We start from the raw sequence: 25183 nt of genomic DNA, 5'->3' as shown, positions 1-25183 counted from the left end.
CAGGAGAGTTCGTTGGAAAGACCCACAGGGGCCTAGAGCATGCACAAGCCCACCCACTTGGGAATCAGCACCAGAGGGGCCCAATTTGATTGTGGGTAGCAAAGGGAGTGACTGAAATCCGGCAGAGAGTGGATCAAGCACAATTGCTCCCTCTCAGCCCCTCCCCCATGTACAGCATCACAGCTCAGAGACCAGCATTACCCCGCCTCAGTGAACACCTAAGGCTCCACCCCTTTACCTAACAGGCCTGCGAAGACAAAAAAAATGGCCCACATGAAAGAACAGATCAAAGCTCCAGAAATAATACAACTAAGTAGCGAACAGAGAGCCAACCTATCAGATGCACAGTTCAAAACATTAGTAATCAGAAAGCTCACAGAATTGGTTGAATTTGGTCGCAAATTAGATGAAAAAATGAAGGCCATGCTAAGAGAAACAAAGGAAAATGTACAGGGAACCAATAGTGATGCGAAGGAAACTGGGACTCAAATCAATGGTGTGGACCAGAAGGAAGAAAGAAACATCCAACCAGAAAAGAATGAAGAAACAAGAATTCAACAAAATGAGGAGAGGCTTAGGAACCTCCAGGACATCTTTAAACATTCCAATATCCGAATTATAGGGGTGCCAGAAGGAGAAGAGGAAAAACAAAAAATTGAAAACTTATTTGAACAAATAATGAAGGAGAACTTCCCTCATCTGGCAAAGGAAATAGACTTCCAGGAAGTCCAGGAAGCTCAGAGAGTCCCAAAGAAGCTGGACCCAAGGAGGAACACACCAAGGCACATCATCATTACATTACCCAAGATGAAACAGAAGGAGAGAATCTTAGAAGCAGCAAGAGAAAAGGACACAGTTCCCTACAAAGGAGTTCCCATAAGACTGTCAGCTGATTTCTCCAAAGAGACCTTACAGGCAAGAAGGGGCTGGCAAGAAGTATTCCAAGTCATGAAAGGCAAGGACCTACATCCAAGATTACTGTATCCAGCAAAGCTATCATTTAGAATGGAAGGGCAGATAAAGTGCTTCTCAGATAAGGTCAAGTTCAAGGAGTTCATCATCACCAAGCCCTTACTTTATGCAATGTTAAAGGGATTTATCTAAGAAAAAGAAGATAAAAATTTGAACAGTAAAAATGACAGCAAACTCAGTTATTAACAACCACACCTAAAACAAAACAAAAGCAGACTAAGCCAACAACTAGAACAGGAACAGAACCACAGAAATGGAGATCACATGGGGGGTTATCAACAAGGGAGTGGGAGGGGGAGAGAGGGAGGAAAGGTACAGAGAATAAGTAGCATAAATGGTAGGTAGAAAATAGACAGGGGGAGGGTAAGAATAGTATAGGAAATGGAGAAGCCAAATAAGTTATATGTATGACCCATGGACATGAACTATAGGGGGGTAATGTGGGAGGGAGGGGGGGCAGGATGGAGTGGAGTGAAGAGGGGAAATGGGACAACTGTAATAGCATAATCAATAAATATATTAAAAATAAAAATTAAAAAAGGACTTACTAGAAAGCTACTATAAGAAAGCATAACATTACATCAAGAGAGACAAAAAATAGATGAATGGAACAGAATAGAGTCCAAAAATAGACCCAAACATATATGATCGACTGATTTTAGACAAAGGTACAAAGGCAATTAAATAGAAAGAGGATAGTCATTTTAAGAAATGCTGAGGGGACAACTGGATATCTGTATGCAAAAAAACTTTAATCCATATCTCATACCACATATAAAATTTTTCACAATGACCACAGACCTAAACATAAAACTGAAAATTGTAAAACTTCTAGAAGAAAACAGTAGAAAAATATCACCTTCAATTAGGAAAGATTTCTCTGAAACCACATCAAAAACATAATCCATAACAGAAAAAAAATGTTTAATTATATTTCATAAAAATTAAGAACATATGTCCTTTGAGAGATCCTGTTAAGAGAATGAAAAGACAAGACACAGACTGGGAGAAAATATTTGCCAATCACGTATCTGACAAAAGACATATCCAGAATATATAAAGAAATTTCAAAAATCAGTAATAGGAAAACTGATTTTTTAAATGAGCAAAAACGTGGGCACTTCACTGAAGCAGGTATATGGATGGCAAATAAGCACATGATGCTCAGCATCATTAATTATTAAGGAAATGTAAGTTTAAATCACAATCAGATACCACTACACACCTATTAGAAGAGCTAAAATTAAAATGATCAGCCATACCGTACTGACAAACATGGCGAGCAACTTCTACTCTCACATACTGCTAGTATAAATGTAAAATGTGTCAATCTCAAAATAATCATGCTGAGTGAAAAAAAGCCAGGCCGAAGAAGAATATATACTGTAGGATTCCAGTTAAATATATCTAGAAAACACAAACTTCTTTACAGTGACTGAAAGCTGATTGCTGCTTTGTCAGTTGGGTAGGAAGATGTGACAAAGGGGCACAAGGAAACTTTTGAGGGTCCATCACCTTGACTGTGGTGATTTCATATGTGTATAAATGTCAAAACTTAAACTGTGTACTTTAAAATGTTTAGCTTTTTAAAAAAAAATGCTCAGCCTAAGAAGCACTTTTCTCAATTTCTTGGATTTTATCATCAGGAAGTCAATTGTGACCTCAGCCAAACAGTTAAAATCAACATGACCTGGGCCCAGCAGAAACAGAAAGGAACGTGTAATAAAGCATGGCTGAAAAGGAGAGGGGAGTAAGCTTCCAGAGAAGGAAGGAAGGAAGGTTCAATGATGGCATCTGTTTGTTTGTTTTATTTGAGGATGATAAAGTTTAGAATTCATTTTAAATTGATAATTGAAGAAAATAATGGAATGGGAATCAATAAGAATGGGATCAAGAGGCCAAGTAGGTACAAAAATCACATCCAGTCACTTAAATTCCCTTAATAAAATGGATGAGCTTATCCTCTGAAAGAGACTAGGAATGTTGAGGCTGCTCATGAGCTGGAATAACTGAGAAAGGGATTTGTACAGTGAACTGACCAAAGATAAGAAACAAGATCTGTACTGACCTTGGCCTGGCTAAGGTGGCAGATTATTGAATACAAAATCTGAGCAGACAGGAAAAAGCAGAAAAAGTAGATTTGGGTATCAAGTCAAGGTTAGGGCTTTTCAAGGTTAAGTGTTGAACAAATGAGTTTTTCAAGGTTAGGTGTTTAATAGCTGAGTTGGGCATGTCAAGGGTTCAAAGGACTTAAAGTTGATTGATAACAGAATTTAGATAACCTTGCCTCACTATCTAGCCCTTTATAAGGCTAGGGCTAGAAGAGGCCAGAAGAGAAATGATGGAATGTATAGAGAAATTGAGCTTTCAATAAACCTAAGAAGAGAAGGAAAGTTCCCTCTCCCATAAATCTTAATGTTTTCTGGGTTACCTGTCTCCAAACACCTGAAAGACTAATACAAGTAGAATCAGTATGCAATAGGTGCAGTTCCTGGCCCATTAACCGTCTTGATACAGTACCCCTAAAATTTTAAATACTTTTTTTCACTGTCTGTACCTGAAGGCCCAATAATTTTGTTTTATTTAACATAAAACTCCAACAATTTCAACTTATTTCTTTAGCAGGAAACCTATCTGCTATACCTTTCCCAACAGCTATAAAATCATGGACGTTAGGGTTCTTAAATATATTCCAGTTCAATTCACACATTGCTGCCTCAAGCTCTCTACCAAGAGGTTTCCTTGTATCAACACCTTAGACCACAGAAATCAACTCTAGCACATTACTTTCTTCATTCACCAGACAGTAAAGAAAAGTGGGTCTTACATCTCCCTTCTTCTAATTCCTAAGGTGATGTCCTATTTCCACTGAGCACCTCTACAATGCAAGACACTTCCTATCTCCATTTCATAGCAAGTGATCCCAAGGCTCAGAGAGACTGAGCATGGCGGCCTGCTTTTGCCTGACAGTGTAGCCTGCTTAAACTACATTCAAGACACAGTGAGCAGAGGCAGCTCAACATTGCCTGAACACAACTACTGCTTTGCTACTTCACTTCCTAGGTACTGTGAGAAAGACAAGCCTCTCCAAATCATGTAACACCAGAGAGCTCAAAAGATCTGATTTAAAAATTATTCAACATGCTAAATTTTTTTTAATTTGTCAATTTTAGGAACAAAGTAGAACTGAAAACCATAAACTTTATTATTATTCTCAACCACTTTCACTTCATTTATGTTTTTTGTAATTTTTCTATTTTTCAATGATAGTTGACATACAATAGTTTCAGGTGTACAACATAGGCATTGGAAATGTATATAACTTAGGATCACTTCATTTACATTAACAGGGATTCAAGGATAGAGAAAAATATGAAACAATATGGAAAAACTCCTGACCAGAAAAACATTCACAGTACAGAGCCCAGAAATGTTCTGGTTGAATAGGACCATATGGTCCCTGTGGAGGCTGGGTTGACAAACAGGTTAATTTGGGGGAATACATATCTCTGGAAGCAAGAGGGTTGCAGCAGGTTGGGGCAGAGGGAGAAGACAACGAACTGCAATCAGGCCCAAAAAAGCCTTAACCTTGAGGGCCAGAAGTCTGGAGTTGAAACAGCCCATCAGAATTGCCCCTGGATAAGGTGATGCAGTGTTAGGCCAAAATGCTGGGCCTTAATGTTCCTGCCACAACCAGTCTTTGATGTGGGCAACCCTAGGAAGGGCACATCCTTAAGCAAGAAGGCTGGAAACAGTGGAGGCAATCCTCCAAGTGGCTGACAGCGGGAGGCCACCTGCACTCCCACGAGCAGGGTCCTTGGAAGGGACACTGGGAGGTGCATCTCAGTGACCACCACAAACCTTTTTTGCTTTTAAACAAATGGAAAGAGACACGACTTGCTCAGGGTAACATATCTAGTCAACAGCAGAGGATCACTATCCATTTCCTGGGCAAACTAGTTCATCTAAACTATGCTATAAGGCAAATGCTTTACAAAGGGAAATTCCAATGTTTAGTAGAGACTGTGCCGCAAAAAAACAAACAACAACAAAAAAAACTGTAAAACCTGAATGACAGAAAACAACACTAAAATGTTAGGAATACTAAATCCCCACCTTAGTTGCTCTGATAAAAATGATCTGCCAAATATGGTACAAAATATCCAAGAAACAATTTAGAAATGTTAAAAATGACAGCAGATTCTACCAGCATAAAAATAGTCTAAAGGTTATTGTATTTCTTTCTAATTCTAGACTGATAACCTTTCTCATAATAGCCTTAGGATACTGGTGCAACTGATATGTTAGCAGAAAATTAAATAAACTGCTTTGGAGAGAGGGAAAAAAACACCTGAAACTAAAACAACTGTAATAACAACAAACTGCCACAAGGAAATAGCGTGTTCTAGTTTTTAATTTTGCTTTTCAAGAATAAAATAATACAACACTAATAATTTTTAAAAGTGAAAAGCTTACATAACCTTATAAAAACCAACAAAAGAATTGTTCAATAACTCTGAGGCCTGCCGAAGCAGTTCCTACTCATTAACTAACTAATTAAAGAAATATTGAATTTGAAGTTTTTAAATGATCTTTGGCACCCAGAACGTAATTGAATATGATGAAGCAAACAGGGCTTTACCACAAAATAGTGACAGAGAGTCAGAGTAAGGGGAGAGTCAGAAGGCAACACCTAGGAAGAGGGCCAATTTTTTAACGCTATGGTTTTTGTAGGCCTCACAGTCTTGGAAATATTATTAACATGATTTATCAAAAGAGCTTACCTCTAACATGGGTTCAGAAGTCAGACTGACTGAGATGAAACTGCCTCAAACACTTCCCAGCTCTGTGATCTTTACCTGGTTTCTCTACGTCCAGGTTCCCTCATCTACAAAATGGGGATTATAATAATACCTACATCACATGCCCTGGCTGGTGTAGCTCCGTTGGTTGGGCACTGTCTCACAGACTGAAAGATCACCGGTTCATTTCCCCGTTGGGGCATGTGCCTGAGCTGCGGGTTCCACTCCCAGTCGGGGTGCATGTGAGAGGCACCTCATCAATGTTTCTCCCTCACATTGGAATTTCTCTCCTCCTCTTTTTCCCTCCCTCCCCTTTCTCCAGAATCAATAAAAGAAAATCTTTTTAAATACCTACATCATAGATAAAGGTCAAAGCAAAGAGAATTCTTGTAAGTGTTTAGCGCAGTGTTTGGCACTGTTCACTGTTATCTCTGTTACTGTCACCATCATTATCATTGCTATTATTAAGAGAGTATTGTACATGGAGAGTATTTGTACCTAGACAGGTTTACCAAGGCATGTTTAAAAAACTAGCATGCTCCCCACAAAAAAACAAAACAAAATTGAAATGACCCTCTGGAATGCATTAAGCAAGTACCAGGCACTTTTCTTCAGAGTACAGAAGACACAACCCAAGAGTCTTGAGGGAGTTGTTAACAATCAGTGTGAAAACTATGAGAGCAAACAGCAACTGTTTTCTGTAATACATATTCCTCACCCTTACACAGTTCATAGAATGGGCCTTGGTTTGGGTCACCTTCCCACCCTGCTTAGTATCTTCCCTGAGAAGCATCTTAGCAGATGTTACAAACATGCAGACACACCTGCGATAAATAAGCTCACACACCCCCTCCAACAAGTGCTTCCTCAGCAATACACACAAAACGCACAGGGGGCCAGGCAAAGAGGCATGGGGGCCAGGTAAAGATGTGTGGCTAATGTGTCTTCAAGGATTTTCAGGGTGTTTGGCTACTGTACGAAAAGGGTTAAAAATGATCTCATGACTGGAAAGAAAAAATAAAAGTCTTTGTTCACAGATAGACTAGTGCCATATGAGCAATATAAGTATTCTCCAAGCAGGCAGGTTTTTAACTTTAATGCCATTCCACAATATAGGAAATTTGAAGATTTATAAAATAGCAACTCTGATCTGTAATGAAATCTGAAGCCAACAGTCTAAGCCAGTAGTATTTTAAAAATAAAGCAAACATTTGCCTAAAGCAAAGAAGCTACAACTTCATTGCCATTTCAAGCCAAGATTGTTAATTCTTGGCCATGGGCATAATAGGTATCACAGTCAGAAAAATCATATACTGTAGAAAAGGTTTTTTATAAGGAAAACTGCTACCTGGAAACTTTCACCTCAATGCATAGTTTTAAAAGCTATTCAAATACAAATATTAAAAATAATAACACAAAGAAAAGTCCAGGACCATAGTCAGAGAAACATATATCCTCAAGGCCCCTGGTAATGTTTTTATAATCTCTACTGTGAATAGCACATTGTATACTTTTAAAAAATATTTGCTGAGGCTCAGAGAGAATGTTAAGGCTATCGTCAATACCAATTTGACTGCTGTGCCACAGTCCCATATACAGCTACATCTCATTTCGTTATACAAAATTAGGACAAATCAGCCATAACTACTGTTCCTTGGTTGTACTACTATTCCTTCATATGTTCCCTGCTTTTATTGCTTTATCATAATTTTTCTTCCCTTCCTTATTCCTTCATTTTTTTCCATATTTATGCATTTATTCAATATTTTCTTTTTACAAGGCATCTTAGAAAGTTAGAAAACTGAAGCCTAAAGCACTAAATGACCTGTTTAAGATTTCACAGTAAATGGATGAAAGAGAATTTAAATTTTTCTGATTCCATACTACTGTTCCTCAGTGGTCATGAGATTCCTCTGTTAACCATTTTTCTTCCTTTCTCCTCTTCCTTTCTTCATTCTTGAAGGCTTTAGAGCAGGGACGTCCAACCTGTGGCCTGAGAGCTGCACGCAGCCCAGGATGGCTGTGAATGCCACCCAACACAAAATTGTAAATTTACTTAAAAAATTATGAGATTCTTTTGTGATTATGTGTCACAATGTATTTAATGTATGGCCCAAGACAACTTTTCTTTTTCCAGTGTGGCCCAGAGACACACAAAGGTTGGACACCCCAGCTCTAGGGCTTTTGCTTGCTATCAATGGCGGGTCAGCTGTGATGTTCCCCAACCCAGAACCTTTCCTGGAGCACAGGCTGGGTACTGGAGGAGGAACCTCACCTATCTGCTTCCATAACACACTGTTTCCCTGTGAAAGCATTTAAGATTCATGTCTCCTTGAAGATAGGGATTATGTCTAGTTTACTGAATACTGTGATGCCTGCAATGTGGTGGAAATCCAGCAGTGCTTCTTGCTCAGAAAAGTAAAAGCCCACCCCCAGAGAGAACTCAGATGACCACAAAAAGGAACGTTCTCCAGGATACAGCATGAGCTACAGAAACAGGTCCTGGCAAAAGGACATCTGAGCTGGCACTAGAAGACAAGTTAGAATTAGCCAGTGAAGGAACTGGCAGTACTAAATGGAGGTGTGGTAGAGGTTGGGTGGGCAGGAATGGGGGAAACAGTGGGGCTGATGAAAAATAACAAAGAAATAGGAAAAAAAATTACTAGTCATTAGAGAAAGCAGGCTACCTGTCTACTCAGGACCACTCAGTTATCTATGAGGCAGTTTCTAAACCTCAAACACAGCAAATCATTTGATGACAGAAATCTGTATAGCAAGACATAAATAAGGGGAGCTCTAACAAGTCTCTCCACAGATCGACAATGAAAAAATTCACATAAGCCTGAATCTCTGTAAAGCCACTAGAGACATAATACTACCTCCCTAAAATACTAGAGATCCTTTCTACCAAAACCTGCTTCAAAAGTGGCTTGAAAAAACAATCCATCTCCCTGCATTCCAGTGTTAACTAGATTATATTACTTCTAAAAATATCATAATTCCTCTCTTATATCATGAAAGTAAAGAAAACCTGGGTATAATGAAGTGTTTACATCAATAACCTCTGCCTGAAACCTGTTTCACCATTACATTATACTACTTTAGTATGGAATACGTCAAACCAAGAGACAAAAACAGCAAATATCCATGCACCCACTATTCAGTTTTAATCAAATCATAACTTTTTCATATTTAACTTATCTTTTTTAATAAAATACTATGGACACACTTGAAGTCTGGTTTGTACCTCTTTCCTCATGCCACTCTCCATCTCCTAGAAAAGGAAACTAGAGTGAAGCTGATATACTCTTTTAAAAAATATACGTATAAAAAATATATAGGATTATTCGGTGGTTTCTTAAATATTATATAAACTATACATTTAACAATATGTAAGTCTAGATATTCTAACAAGTCTTGCTAAAACAGAGCATCAGAAACTCAGTAAATGATAACAAGATTCCTTTTAAATACACATTTGAGGTCCCAGGTAAGCAGGGGAATCTGGAGGTGTGAAAAAACAGAAATGGAAGGAATGCGGCAGGCGGAAAACTTGGAAAGAAAAGAGCAGTGATCCCTTCCACCGAGAACGTGCTTTTTTCCGAGAAGCCGCAGTTGTGTGGATGCGGGTAGACTTTTTACATGGGGACAAGTTCTTCCAGCATTTTTACCTGCACGTTCGGAGACAGTCTGGCGCATCGGTCCTTTCAGCAGAACCTGCCTTAGGCACTTAACCTTTCGTGGCTCAGACACCCTGAGACAAAAAAAATGGCCCAAATGAAAGAACAGATCAAAGCTCCAGAAAAAATACAACTAAGGGATGAAGAGATAGCCAACCTATCAGATGAACAGTTCAAAATACTGGTAATCAGGATGCTCACAGAATTGGTTGAATTTGGTCGCAAATTAGATGAAAAAATGAAGGCTATGCTGAGTGAAATGAAGGAAAATGTACAGGGAACCAACAGTGACGGGAAGGAAACTAGGACTCAAATCAACGGTGTGGACCAGAAGGAAGAAAGAAACATTCAACCAGAAAAGAATGAAGAAACAAGAATTCAAAAAAATGAGAAGAGGCTTAGGAACCTCCAGGACATCTTGAAACGTTCCGACATCCGAATTATAGGGGTGCCAGAAGGAGAAGAGGAAGAACAAAAAATTGAAAACTTATTTGAACAAATAATGAAGAAGAACTTTCCCAATCTGGCAAAGGAAGTAGACTTCCAGGAAGTCCAGGAAGCTCAGAGACTACCAAAGAAGTTGGACCCAAGGAGGAACACACCAAGGCACATCATAATTACATTAGCCAAGATTAAAGATAAGGAGAGAATCTTAAAAGCCACAAGAGACAAGGGGACAGTTACCTACAAAGGAGTTCCCATAGGACTGTCAGCTGCTTTCTTAAAAGAAACTTTGCAGGCAAGAAGGGGGAAGGAAAGAAGTATTCCAAGTCATGAAAGGCAACGACCTACATCCAAGATTGTTCTATCCAGCAAAGCTTTCATTTAGAATGGAAGGGCAGATAAAGTGCTTGCCAGATAAGGTCAAGTTCAAGGAGTTCAATATCACCAAGCCCTTACTATATGAAATGTTAAAGGGATTTATCTAAGAAAAAGAAGATAAAAAATATGAACAGTAAAAATGACAGCAAACTCACAGTTATTAACAACCACACCTAAAACAAAAACAAAAGCAAACTAAGCAAACAACTAGAACAGGAAAGAATCACAGAAATGGAGATCACATGGAGGGTTATCAATAGGGGAGTGGGACGGGGAGGGAGGGGGTAAAGGTACAGAGAATAAGTAGCATAAATGGTAGGTAGAAAATAGACAGGGGGAGGTTAAGAATAGTATAGGAAATGTAGAAGCCAAATAACTTATATGTATGACCCATGGACATGAACTAAAGGGGGGGAATGTCGGTGGGGGAATGGGAGGGGGTGTGCAGGGTGGAGGGGAATAGAGGGGGGAAAATGGGACAACTAATAGCATAATCAATAAAATATATTATTAAGAAATAAAAAAAAAAGAAAAAACAGAAATGAATGAAGAGTAAGTGAGTACTCGAACTCCAGCTGAGGGTGAGAGATGAGACTCCTACATAGGACCAGGACTTTGTACTCCATCTATTTTGCTCTATCTTTGTCAATACTTACAAATATTAGATTTTTAAAAATATTTCTATATATGAAAAGTGGCAAAGGATAGCACATGGTGATTTTCATGTGCTTTCCCCCCATTACTAATGAGGGCCAGCATCTTTTCACATGTCCGTTAGTCCTCTAACTACATCATTTGTCACATTCATGTTCACCCATTTCTCTTAGATCGATTTTCACTTGTTTATTTGGAGTTCTTTATATATGCTGAATGTTTACTTGACATAACACTACACTCCCATTAAAATGGATAAAATTAGCCCTGGCTGGTGTGGCTCAGTGGCCAGACCAAAAGGTCCCTGATTTGATTCCAGTCAGGTAACATGCCTGGGTTGCAGGCCAGGTACCCAGTTGGGGGCGCGTGAGAGGATGTTTCTCTCTCCCTTTTTTTCTCCCTCCTTTCCCCTCTCTCTAAAAAAATAAAAACCAAAAAAGAAAAGGTAAGAAAAGAGACTTTGGAGAATGTAGCAATTTCAGGAAAGGTGAATCAGAACAAATACGTGGAACTTAATGGACAAAATAAACTAACAAACAAAATAGAAATAGACACATAGCTGTCAGGGGAGAGGGGGTAGATGGGCTAGGTGAAAAAGGTGAGGGGATTAAGCAAAAATAAAATGAAAAATAAAAAAATAAATGGCTAAAATTAAAATGATTGACTATATATCAAGTGTTGTGGGAGACGTAGAGCAACTGGAACCTTCATACACAACTAGAAGGAATGTAAAATTGCAAAACCACTTCAGAAAACAGTTAAGCAGCTTCTCAGAAAGTTAAAATATATCCACTACATGATTTAGCAATTCCACTGAGAAATGAAAGCATAAGTCCATACAAAAACTTGTACGCAAAATGTGTCTAGAAACTGTACTCGCGATAGCAGAAGACTAGAAATAATCCAAATGTCTATCAGTGGGTGGATGAATAAACAAACTATGGGATGGTATGCTTAGCAATAAAAAGGATTAAATTATTGATATGCACTACAACATGGATGGATCACCAAATAATTATGCTAGGTAAAATAAGCCAGGCCAAAAAAAATTGTATACATTACAGAATTCCACTTACATAAATCCAAAAGGTGAAAACTAATCAATAGTGACAGAAAGTAGTTCACTGGTTGCCTGGAGGAGATGTAGGGAAGGGCAAGAAGGAGAAAGTACCAAGGGACAGGAGGAAACTTTTGGGGGTGATGAACATGTTTATTATCTTGATTCTACTGGTGGTTTCACAGGTGTATACCTAGGTCAAAACTAATAAAAGTGTGTAAATATGTTCAGTTTATTGTATGTCAATTTAGCAGATTGTATACTTTAAATATGTATAGTTTATTTTTTGTCAATATCCCTCAGTAAAGCTGTTCTTTTAAAAAGTTCATAAGGATAAGACCTTACTTAGCTTCTATCTTCTAACCATTTTTAAACCATAGGTCACAATTAAGAAAAATCTCCTAACCTTCTCTTTACAGCTTTCTAAAAACAAACAAAATATTATCTCAAAGAAGTCAGAAATAATTGGAAGGGGGTGCAATACAAAGAAAAATTGTCTTAGAGAAATAATCGAGGGCAAGAGACTAAAGTAAGAGTCCCTCTCTTAACAATATTGTTCTTCCAGGGAACTCATTGTTAATATTTTTACTATTGACAGTAGGAATCGATATATAAATATATAAAATTTTCCACTGGGCCCACTCACATGGTTAGGAATCTTGCCCCACATGGATGGACCTAGAGGGTATTATGCTAAGTGAAATAAGTCAGTGAGAGACAGGCAAATACTATAACATTTCACTTATATGTGGAATCTAAAGAATAGAATAAACAAAATGGAAACAAATTCATACATACAGAGAACAAACTGATGGTAGCCAGAAGGGAGGGGAATTGGGGGACTGGGTGAAAAAGGTAAAGGAATTAAGAAGTACACATTACTAGTCACAAAATAGTCATGCAGATGTAAAGCACAGCATAGGGAACGTAGTCAGTAATACTGTAATAACTCTGTAAGGTGTCAGAAGGGTACTGAACTCACTGAGGTGATTACTTTGTAAGTTATATAACTGTCTAAACACTATGTTGTGCACCTGAAACTAATATAACATGAATGTTAGCTGTAATTGAAAAAAATTTTAAGTTAAATAAATAAGTAAAATGAGAAAAGAAAAGAAAGAGTTTTGCCCCATTGCTCAAGTCTAAACACTCATCAGTCTGTACACTTCCTCATCACTGATGAATGACCTGATCTTAATCCATTATCATTCTCATCAGAGGATATCATCATTTTTCTTTCCCTAGCTAATTCTACTTTCATATCCTCCTGCTCCTCACACGGAATGAACTAGGAAATCTATTAAGTTCTAAATCACTATGGACCTGAACCATTAAGCTACAACTTAGACCAAAAAATCTAGACACAACTAGCATCAGTGATTTCTGAAAGATGGTAACTAATGAATATTTAAGCCCTCAAAGAAGGCATTTGAGAACTTACCATCTCCAAACAGATGCATCACAAGCCTGGTAAGTGTTTGCTTAAGGTCGAACTCGACCAGCTTCACAGCCTCCATGGTGTGTGTTTCTTGTTTATGGGCAGAACGAGAACTTTGCTCAAAGAGCTGCAGGCTTTCTCCATCCTTTACACCAGCAAATAACTGTAAACCAAGAGGGATAATATAAACAAATAAAAATAGAATCCTGGAAGTCTACATCAAAAGACATAATGTGGGAATAAAATCCATTGTCTAATAGGCAATGAACATACTAAATTAACATTCATTTAGTACCAACTTCAAACAAAAGCACTATGCTATAGTGTTTAGGGAATGGATAGTGTTTAGGGAATTAAAAGACACTGTTGTGATCTTTGCAAGTCTCTCCAGTTTACTTTCGTGTTATTTATAGTCATTTCCTCACAAGAGACATTATCCTCAATGCCAGTGCAAATACCAGTGAATCAGGCTTTCTGACTCTAACGGTATATTCCTGACCATCCCACAGTACTCTCAGAGTGTGTCCTGAAACTAGGTAGAAAATATAGTCCAGGAATTAAATCCTGTAAAGTCCACGAAGGCAGGAAGTATGCTGGACTTTGCTAACCCTGTATCTCAAAAGCCCAGGACTAGGGCCACTTTCTATCCAAGAAAACTGCAGCAAGTGATATGGTAGCTAAGCCTCAGGTAATGCTCTGTAAAGTAGGAATAATAACACTAAATTCAGACACATTATAATAATTAAATAAAATAATGCATGAAAAGCATAGAGTACCTGGCACATTGTAATGGCTAAATAAATTTTCCTCATTATCATCACAATCATAATTGCTAACCACAGGTATTATTCACAAGCTGCTTTAACGCTAAAATAAAGTGTCCCCATCTTTAACAGCAAAGCGGGTCTTTACCTGCTAGGAGACTGACTCAAGAAGGAGAACGTAACAAATGAATCTACCATTCTTTCCATCTGATGTATCATGAAATTTTTTTAAAAAAACACTTTTTAATAAAATAATAAACTAGCTATTGTTTCTAGTAATATTACGCTGGCTAATTAGAATAAATCTCCTCCTCATAAATCTACTAAAAGACACAAAAATTCTTAAAAACATTGAAGAAGTAACACAATAGAGAGGGGGAAAAAAGCCCAACACAAAGCCAGGCAGAAATACTGAGAATATGTGCCTGTCCAGTGTATCAACTGAAAAACTGAACATTGGTTGTGACAACCTACCACAGCAAGTGAGGCCGAAGTAAAAGGCCGCAGTGTCTGACCAAGTTGGGTGTCAGGTAAACATCCCTAAAGGACTTATGCTCATAATAAGGATGAACACAAAAATAAACCAGTTCTGGTATACTCTTGTAGTCAGGTGTCATTGCCTGGACACACAGACAGAATCTCAGGCTGTGAAAATGAACTAAGGCAACTGCAGACCAGTAGTTCCTCTAACTAAAAATCAAACATACAATTTTCTGGGAGTCCACTTTTGCTTTCAGGCTTTAATTACTTATTATGGCCAATATACAGGGTCTGGCAGAAGTAACGCCTGCTTCAGAGGGTTGGTAGAGTAATAATATGGGTGTAATAAGTTATAGTTTTAATGTGAACATTTCACCTGAAATGTCACATGGTGTGCTTGAGTGTGATATTATTAAGGTACAGAATTACATGCTTATGATTTTATAATAAAAAAGGGGTGTTATTTGTGCCAACCCTGTAGTTTTAGTAGACCAATCAGAAGCACTGGTGTGTCTGTGTAAGTACAGAAAACATACCAGAAATATTAGGACAGGATGAGGATGATTGAAAGAACAAATTCAGAACACACCAATGTTTCCCAAGGAGCAGCATGTATTCTATTAAGATTTAAGGAGGCATAGAGTAAATACTTTATATTAACAATTCTGTATTAATTTATGTACTAGAAAAGTATCCCATATCAAATATATAATTAACATATAGTATAGCTTAAAAGAATGCTAAGTAAAAGAAATCAGTCACTGTAAGATTGCTTTAAAAAGAACTATAAATATCTTAGACCACCAACTTATACCACATACAAAAATAAAATCAAGATGGATAAAAGATTTAAATATATGTCACAACACCATAAAAGTCCTAGAGGAAAACATAAGCAGGAAAATCTGAGACATCCCACACAGCAATATTTTCAACGATATGTCTCCTAGAGCAAGGGATATAAAGGAAAGAATAAACAAATGGGACTACATCAAATTAAAAAGCTTCTGCACAGCTAAAGAAAAGATCAAAATGAAAAGTGAACCAACTGTATCAGAGAACATATTTTCCAATGATACACTGGACAAGGGTTTGACCTCCAAAATATATAAAGAACTCAGAAGACTCCACACCAGGAAGACAAACAATCCAATTAAAAAATGGGCAAAGGACCTGAATAGACACTTCTCCAAGGAGGACATACAGAGGGCCCAGAGACATATTAAAAAATGCTGAACATCACTAGCCATCACAGAGTTGCAAATTAAAACCACAATGAGATACCATTTCCACCAGTCAGAATGGCTATCATTAATAAATCAACAAACAAGTGTTGGAGAGGTTGTGGAGAAATGGGAACCCTAGTGCACTGTTGGTGGGAATGCTGACTGTGGTGCAACTACTGTGGAAAACAGTATGAAATTACCTCACAAAACTAAAAATAGAACTGCTTTTTGACCTGGCAATTCCGCTGCTGGGATTATACCCTAAGAGCCCTGAAACACTAATCGAAAAGAACCTATGCATGCCAATGTTCATAGCAGTAGAATTTACAATAGCCAAGTACTGGAAGGAACCTAAGTGCCCATCAGCAAATGAGTGGATCAAAAAACTATGGTACATTTACACAACAGAATTCTACGCAGTAGAGAGAAAGAAGGAGCTTATACCGTTTGCAACAGCATGGATGGACTGGAGAGCATTATGCTAAGTGAAATAAGCCAGACAGTAAAAGAAAAATAACATATGATCTCACCTATAAGTGGAACCTAATTAACAAGACAAACAAGCAACCAAAATAGAACCAGAGACATGGAAATAAAGAACAAACTGACAGTAACTAGAGGGGAGCAGGGAGGAAAAAGAAGGGGAAGAGTTAAGTGAAGGAACATGTATAAAGGACTCATGGACAAGGACAATGAGTGTGGGGGTAAGGTACTGAATGGGAGAGTGGGTGTGGGCAGGGCAAGGGAAGGCAATGAGGAAAAATGAGGACAACTATAATTGAACAATAAAAGAATTATAAATAAATAAATAAATAAATAGACATGCTAAAGTAGAAAATTTAAGAAGAAACAAAATAAATGAAAAAATAACTTAAGATTTAATAATATACAGAACATATCTGTATATCCAAAAAATACCTGAAACATACACTAAAGAAAAGCACTAATTCATTAAGTCATCTGCACAGTACAACACAGAAAAATAAGACCAGGAAAACAAGTAAACTATTATGTCTAGAGAAAATATACATTAGAGCTGGGACTTTAGAGATCGACTAAGCCATCCCCAAATAAGGAAATGAACTCCAGCGAGGTAAAGACCCAGAGAGGCTAAGATCACTTAGCATTTAGTCACCAAGCTGGGACTGAAGCACATTCCATCTTTGATTCCAGGGACCTTTAAGTGGCTGCCTCTCACTTCGCTTCATCTTTGAGAGACATCCACTGTTGATGAAATTAAATTAGATATCCATTAATTGAATACAGTAGGCTGTGTCATTTGTTTTTCCACTAGCATTTCTTCTATTTCTCTGACATTTTCTCAAGTGTCATTGCACAAACCCAAATGACCCAAAACAAAAATCCCACCACTACTACAACTGCTTACAGAATCCAGGACAAGTAGTTCACAGATGAGAAAAAGCAAGTGCTAGAAATTCATTCTAACCAAACTTAAAAATAAACGTAAGACGGAAGATGGCACTGTAAGGTAAATGGTTGTCCTCCACCCCCCTTGAAAATCCTGTTTTTTAACAGGTGGTATTTATTATGCTATCTATTTCCTGCTAGAACTCTTCATATTTCTGTATAAATGTCTCCTGCTACCATATCCAACAGCCAACCTAGTATTCGTTGTGATGATGCTTCTCCTTTACCTCGGAATGTAAGTGACTGGACTATTTTTTGATACAAAGGGAAACCTCTGCCAACAAAATATGCCGCTTGCTGTTAGTGTAGCTTTGACCTTCCCATCTACCCTGATGGCCTCCTATTACACGCTGCTGCAGACCTATGTGTCCCAGCTGGAAGCCATCATGAACAGCATCTTGCTCTTCTGTGATTCAGAGCTGCTGCTTGAGGTGCTCACCCTGGCCGCTTTCTCCATTACGATGTGAAGTATAAAAATTTCAGCCAGCAGCCCTAAGGGGCTAAGACCACACAGACTTCTGGTACTTTGGCCACCCCAGTGAGAAGTGGTGGTTCAAGTGGTCCTGGGGAAAGTTGCAGCTTTTCCTCAGCACAGACACTTGGGCAACAAAGCAAGCATATAACCACTGGGCATCATCTTCTAAACAGGACCACCAGCCTAAGAGAATCTTCCACAGTCCAGTATAGGGAGGGGCACAGCTGTCCCCCTCCTGGGCATTCTGAGAACAATTCCCTGCTGATCTCAAGTTCCCTTCTTTGATCATGATGGCCAGAGCATCTTGTATGGACCAGATAGGCTGCTTGTGCTTCTGGCAGGACCTGAGACACACTACCTGTATCCTGTATGTACTGTGCCACACCTGTCACACATTGAGCATGGAGAGCCTCAGGATGGTGTGCTCCAAGTGACACAGAAGCCTCTTATACTTATTCTTCAGAAACTGAGCTCCAAAACTTTAGAAGCTCATAGTATTATTTTTCTATTCTCATCATGAAACAAGCACTATTTTATAATAAATATGTATTTTCTGTTGTGCAAAAAAAAGTAAAAATAAATTAAAGTGGATTGCAAAAGCCAATTAAATAAAAAATTAGAATGCCAAAAGAATTTTTTAAAATGGTCCAGATTCTAAACACACATTTTAAAAGCAAATAAAAAAGCAAAAGGTCAGAAGAATAACATACATTTATGTAAAATCCTATGAATGGCCAAGTGTAAATGGGGCTTGGATGATAACAAAGTTTCAAGGAGTTACTTAGGACTTCCCAAAGCAATCATTTTTCTATTTGGAGATTTAAAAATATCCATTGGTCATTGGTTTAATCTATATAACGTGCCTTACATATGAATGCTAAATACTAACCCACCCCGTCTCTCTGATTTCCTGCAACAGGTAAAATGATCCTTTATCAAACTGTGCTGCTGCTTACACTACCATGGCTAACAGTTATTGAACGTTTACTATAGCTGCTACTTTATTAGGTGCTTACCTTGCTTACTACATGGTTCCATTTCCCCATTTCTCAAATAAGAAACCTGGGGTTTAGAGAAGTTAAATAACTTCTCTATTACAGAGTAAGTTGTAGAGCCTAAATTCAACCCAAAATCTGACTCACAACTGCATCTTCAAGGCTCCAAGGTAATTTCCAGGACAGAATATACATTATCATGTCTTTGGATTCCACGTATAAAGCATCAACAGAGTCCGATGGATGGGATTAAGAACTGAATATAAAACATGAAAAGAGAGGCACTACAGTGGTTTCACACACTGAGTCTGCTTTTGGTACCCTGTATAACATAGTGACAATTTATCCTAATTAAGTTATTATTGTACAATGTAAATAAACACTTCAAAAAGTGATAAGGTTTTCTTTTCAAATGCATTAATATGTGCAATTGCATCAATGTGAAGTTATTTGAGGACAGTTGCTTTGAAACCAAATGTGAATTACAGCAATGTTCTGCATCATAAACAGGAAGGCATTCTGTGGCAGAGGCCCTATCAAGTCTAGAGAGGCTGATACTTCTATGGTGCCTATCATGAAACCAGCAGTTGCTGCAGGTTATCTCAGTCCTTTCTTTCTTAACTAAAGGAAATAAGAGAACCAAAGGAAACAGTAGTAGAAATGTAGAATAGAAATGCTTACAAGTTGAACACATAAATACTCTTCATACAGTGAGAAAGCAGAAGAAACATTGTTCAAACCCAAAAGTGGTTCAGAAGAAACTCTCCAGAGGGAAGAGTCATGGGTTTCTAATATTGCTGTTCTCCTTATAAAGCTCTGAAAGGTGACATGGCATAGAAAATAATCAAGATAAAACGTTAATTTAAGTAGTCCCTATGGTGTCTGGGGCTCATAAAAGGCAAGATACCCAACAAGGACACTTTAACCATGTGAGATACACAGGAGCACAAGCTCACTGCATTTTAACTCAATCTTTGCTGACGAAACAATTCCACATTCTACCGTGAGATATCTGGCCTTTGGTAACAGGTTTGAGTGTGAGCCTAATCTCACAGTCAGAGAAAAAATTATGCTTGCTTTCTCAATAACCTAAATAAGGGAAGGATTGGAACAAGAAATTGTGGAGGCAGCATCAAGACAACATTTAAAAAGGTAAATCAGAAATAGATAATGTTTTCAAGTTAAAAAGCATTTCTGCATTATAACATTAAAACAAATATGATAAGGTTACTTCAACAGCATTTGAAATTTTAACCAGTTCATAAGCTAATCATCAATTCAGTTAATACATAAGTCAATCTTTATAACCTGAGATAATAGATCAGAAGTCTAAAGCCTATATGAAATAGCCCTTAACAACAAACTTGCTCTGAACAATATCAACTGCAAATACAAGTACAAGTAACACGAGTAATGAAGAGAAAATCCAAGATAATGCTAACGGAAAAATACTGCTGGGTGATACAGACAAACAAAGTAGTTTAAATAGGTTGAGTACAAGAGAAAAAAATGAGGTCAGCCCTGGCCAGTGTGCCTCAGTCTATTGGGGCATCGTCCCGTAAACCAAAGGGTTGCAAGTTCAATCCCCAGTCAGGGTGGTGTGTACGGGAGGCAACTGACCAATGTTTCTCTCTCACATCTTGATGTCTCTCTCTCTCCCTCTCTGCCCCCGCCTTTACCTCTCTAAAAGCAATGAAAAAATGTTCTCAGGTGAGGATTAAAAAAGAGAAAAATAAATGAGGTCATAACTATGAACTCAGGCTGTACAAACCAGAATTTTAATAAAGAAGAAGAGGGGGGAAGTGGAAGGAGCAGGAGCAGAAGGAGAAAAAAACAGGAGGAGGAGGAAAAGGAAGAGGAGGAAGAGGAAGAAGAGGAAAAGGAAAAAGACAAAGAGAAGGAGGAGGAGGAATAAAAGGAGGAAAAAGGTAGGAAGGAATAAGAGGAGGAGATGGGAGAAGAATGGGGAAGATGAGGAGGAGCTTTAAAACCTCTAACAGTACCAAATTGACATTTTGGTGTTGATGTGCTTTGTCTTAGAATGAAGCTATTCCTACAGTCATAAATCATTTCTGCACACTGATATTTTTGAATGTTTAATTTAGCTGTATGACTCTATTAGAAAGGATCTAACTCAAGAGATAATCAGCTTTATTAGACAGAAATTTTTTAAAAAACACTAGTCTCTGAGTAATAAGTAAAGAGAATTCTTTGGCAGTAGGGAGCATGGGGCAGGGGGTGGAGAATGCTGTGAGAAGACAGCAATATAACTGAGAAATGAAAACCTAAAGGCGCCCATAGGACACAAGAGAGTTGTATAACAGCTTCTTTTGGAAGGGGAGTTGAAGAGACAGGCTCATTTAAATTTTTTCAGAATGATTTCACTGCAGATATCATGATACAGATGCTCTCTTCATTTTTACTTACAAAATCATCAGCAAATTCCTTATCACTCATAATGGCTTTGTTATGAATGGACTCTTACAGCAAATAAAAGAGGTTCCCAGTTCTGTGTTCTGCTGGGTGGGAAATGGAAACAGAGTGCACTAGTGAACACAAACATGATGTTAAGCAGAAGAGACTTTTTAATTCCAAATTGTATAGCTCAAAAATGACGGGCCAGTATAAAATCAGTGCCATCTGGAAGCAAAGAAGATAGAGAACTTGTGTTACCCCTAGTGATGGTGTACAATCTTTTCACCAAAAAACCACCCTTTTCATTATTTATTCCTCATGAACCCATGTTTTAAAAGATTTTTTTTTGTCTAACAAACTGTATTTACTAGATGATGATACTTTTTAAAAGACACATACAACTGACAGCAGAGTTATACTGACATGATAAAATTCAAGTTGGTATTTATTGTTCTCCTCAGGCTTTCCCCCCTCAACTGTATGATTTCTCAAAGAGGTAAGAAACAGGGGTTAGTACAAGACAATCGCAAAGACAGTAAGAGAGACTGTTTAAATTGCTGATTCCACTCATGTTTCTGAATTATCAATAGACAAGTGCTCCTCTCACTGCCAAAGACAATTGGAAAGGCCACAGCAAGAAGGTCTGGAAATATAGACAAAAATAAATACAGGTTATAATACATAAAGATTGGTTCACTGATTAATACACATACTAGTGTAAGTTGTCAATAATAGGGAAAACTGAGTGTAGCGTACACGAGAACTCTCTGCACTGTCTTTGCAATTTTTATGTAAACTTAGAACTATTCTAAAGTAAAACGATAATCCAAAAACTGAATGTAGGGACCATATACTCTGCTGATTGAGGTCAGCATGCTAAAGAGAGACTAATGGCCAAACAGCAGCATTTGAAACTCTTACTATGAAAGAAGACAGGCTACTGCGATTTTTAACCAACTTAGGAGCAACAGGAAAGGTTTCTGTATAACAAGTGTGACCTCAAGAGTACGGAAGACATCACAGTGCCTTGAACACAGCAGATCCTCTGCTCATTTCTTCTTAATTACTTAATTAATTTAAGACTGCCTCTCTAAGCATGTGCTGAGTCAAGAATCAAATCTCAGAGCAGGAAGTACTAGAGGTTCTCCCCAGTTAACTTCAGAGACTGTTCTAATCATGTATCGCACTCCTGAAAATGTCTATCCCACCTATACTACTTTCACTAGGGGGAAAATAAAATCGGTTCTTCCTTCTTCCTGAGAAAAGAAAAGTTATCAGATAAGATAGTCCCCAACTTCTAGCCTTTCATTCCTATTCATAAATGCATTTGCCTCTGTGCTTCAATCCTTTATGCCCATTTTAGTTCAGGAACAAAAAAACTAAAAGGTACATCTTCCCCTCTAGTCAAGCTCAAGGCATTAGTAACCCCTCTCCTAGTGACCTGAATACACCCAATCCCATCACTTTCTGTCTCCTTGGATGTTCTTATTTAGAAATCATCTCACATCTCCTATACCTTTAATCTCTGGCTCTTTCTCCTCAGTAAACATATTCAATTCTTCCTCTCAAACAAACAGTCCACAAAACAAACAAAACTCCCACTAATCCCATTTCATGCTACAGACTACCCTCCCTCTTCTTCAAAGTTAAGTTGGTCATTCTTCACAGCTTCCCCCTCCTTGTTTCCTGTTGCTAAATATTTGTATTCCTCGGGTCTAATTTTCAGCTTTGTACACTTCTAACTCTGCTTCCTCTCCCCTAGATGAAAGCAGCTAAACTCATAGCTGCAACTACCATCTGTATGGATCAGAATCTCCATTTCCATCTTTGACGATGGGGCCAGGGCCCAGACACATATATGTACCTGCCTACTGGACATCTCCACTAGCAAATCCTCTACCTAAACATATCACAAACTCAACTAGCTCTCTTGACCCCTACCCCAAAACACATTTCTCCTGCAGGGATCCCTAACCTTGGGAATAGTACTGAGAAAGAAAAGTAAGAGTATTTCCCAATGTTTTTCCTTTTCCCCATGCAGCTACCAAGCCCAATAGATTCAATCTACTAAACACTCTCAAGTCCATTCTTTCATATCTGTCATCCCTCCATTTCTCTGTCCTAGCCTGCAGTGGTTTCTTGGATGATTATAAATAATCTTCTAATTAGTCTCATCATCTCCATTCTTTCCCTACATTGTTCTATTCCATGAACTACTCTGCAAAATTCTTTTTCTAAAATGCCAATCTGACTGTATCACTCTTATGCATAAAAAAGTATTAAAGATTTCTCATTCTTTTTAAAATAAAGCTCAAATTCCACAAGGGTGCCTAGAAGACCCTTCCTCAAGCGGTTTATACCCCTGTCTCTAACCATTTCCCATCACTTCCCCCTACTCCAGCCCCGCCACCACACAAGGTCCAGGAATTCTCCACACATTCCTTTGTATCTTCATACCTCCAACTCTGCTACTCCCACTATCTGGAACACAGCACCCTCTCTGCCTAGATCACTTCAAATTTCTCTTTAAGATTCTTTAGTAAGCCTTCTATTATTACCCTCAGGGATAAAGGCTTCCTTCTGTGCCTTGGCCATAACCCTTTCATTGTGCTGATTATGTTGTATAGAGTTTCTAATTTATCTGTCTCTCTCACTAGGCTGTAAACAAAAGGAACAGCACTTAGGAACTTGTTTTACAACAATTCTGTTTAGGATGAGGTTTCTAAGAACACATGGTATCTAAACACACAGGCAATCTATATCCAATTCAGTCCAAGCAAAACTTGCCACTAAGCAGATCACCTCTAAGCCCCAGGGACAAGCTAGTCTTCTGGAGAGTGACAGATAAAGCCTGTAACTCCAATGAATACAGCCTCATATATGTGGCAGACCCACTGTTTATTAATTCTTGGTTCACAGACAGAAAAATAAGTTAGAATCACTTATAAAAAATAAGCACGCTCACATATCTTACCACAGGAATTCCCAAGCCTTCATTTCCCCTGAATGCAGCAAGCAAATTCAATTATGTTACTTAAATCCAACTAAAGCATTTCAGCAAATATTAAGTATTCAAATCACTTTGGAGGAAGGATTGGGTGTCTTATTGAGATGAATAGACAGACACATTAAAGGGATAGCAGACTCATCCAAGTGGATTTCAGCTGCTAATTTCCACAGTTTTTAATTTCTCTAAACAACTGGCCCTAAGTGAGATCTACTGTTCATCATTTGAGAAGGCTTGTGTTTGAAAAGGCCCAGTTAAATACAACTCTGTCCTAGGGTCTCCATGGGAAGTCTGTTCCTGTTTTAGCTAATTGATATTGAATCAGTTTTGCCATTCCTTGGATTTTTGTAACACACCACATGCCAATTAATCAAGTTGCAGAGATTAGCACAGGGGAGGGAATGCATTAAAGCTCTGAACTGCAAAAGCAGACTTTATTTTCTCCCTGCAGCTTGTCCTATTTCCTCTCCTTCACCTGAAACTTTGTGCCAGGGAAATAATGGGAGGAGATTTGTAAAAGTCACTGTTCCATAGTGAGAGATGCTACAAAAATACATTGGTGATTGAAAGGCAATTTTTGCCAGGCAGCTGAACAAAATACTGGCTGGCAAGGATGCTATACAGGACCAGAAGCTCAAGTCTCAAATGGACAGGTTCCAATGGTTTCAGCAGTTTTCACAGAGAAACCGCCCCCCACCGCCCCCACACACATACTGGACCTCCATCTGCAAACTCATACAGGTCCCCCTAGACCAGGGGTGTCAAACTCATTTTCACCGGGACCACATGAGCCTTGTGGTTGCCTTCAAAGGGCTGAATGTAATTTCAACTTCTTAACAGTTAAGGAGTAGTTACATTTATACAGTCCTAAAGTTATTTCAGCCGTTTGAAGGTAACCGTGAGGCTGATGTGACCCCCAGTGAAAATGAGTTTGACACCCCTGAGCTAGACAATATCCCTCCTCACTT

The 25183-nt window shown here is 38.3% G+C and overlaps 1 protein-coding gene and 1 pseudogene across 25 annotated transcripts in view; one reads left to right on the top strand and one right to left on the bottom strand.

Annotated features, from left to right (window-relative positions):
• The window catches only part of FARS2 (phenylalanyl-tRNA synthetase 2, mitochondrial), a 537315-nt gene that overhangs the window by 352004 nt on the left and 160128 nt on the right, over positions 1–25183 (bottom strand). For all 25 annotated transcript variants that reach the window (XM_053920339.2, XM_053920330.2, XM_053920340.2 and 22 more), the window contains one exon: positions 13429–13588. In XM_053920339.2, coding sequence (XP_053776314.1) covers positions 13429–13588 — 160 coding nt within the window. The remainder of the gene's footprint in view (positions 1–13428; positions 13589–25183) is intronic.
• Positions 17372–17790, top strand: LOC112297516 (transmembrane protein 216 pseudogene; annotated as a pseudogene).

The sequence above is a fragment of the Desmodus rotundus genome, chromosome 3 (genome assembly GCF_022682495.2).
Source record: "Desmodus rotundus isolate HL8 chromosome 3, HLdesRot8A.1, whole genome shotgun sequence".
In the NCBI taxonomy this organism is placed as follows: domain Eukaryota; kingdom Metazoa; phylum Chordata; class Mammalia; order Chiroptera; family Phyllostomidae; genus Desmodus; species Desmodus rotundus.
The sequence above is the reverse complement of the archived record's forward strand: the minus strand, read 5'-3'. Positions and strand labels throughout refer to the sequence as shown.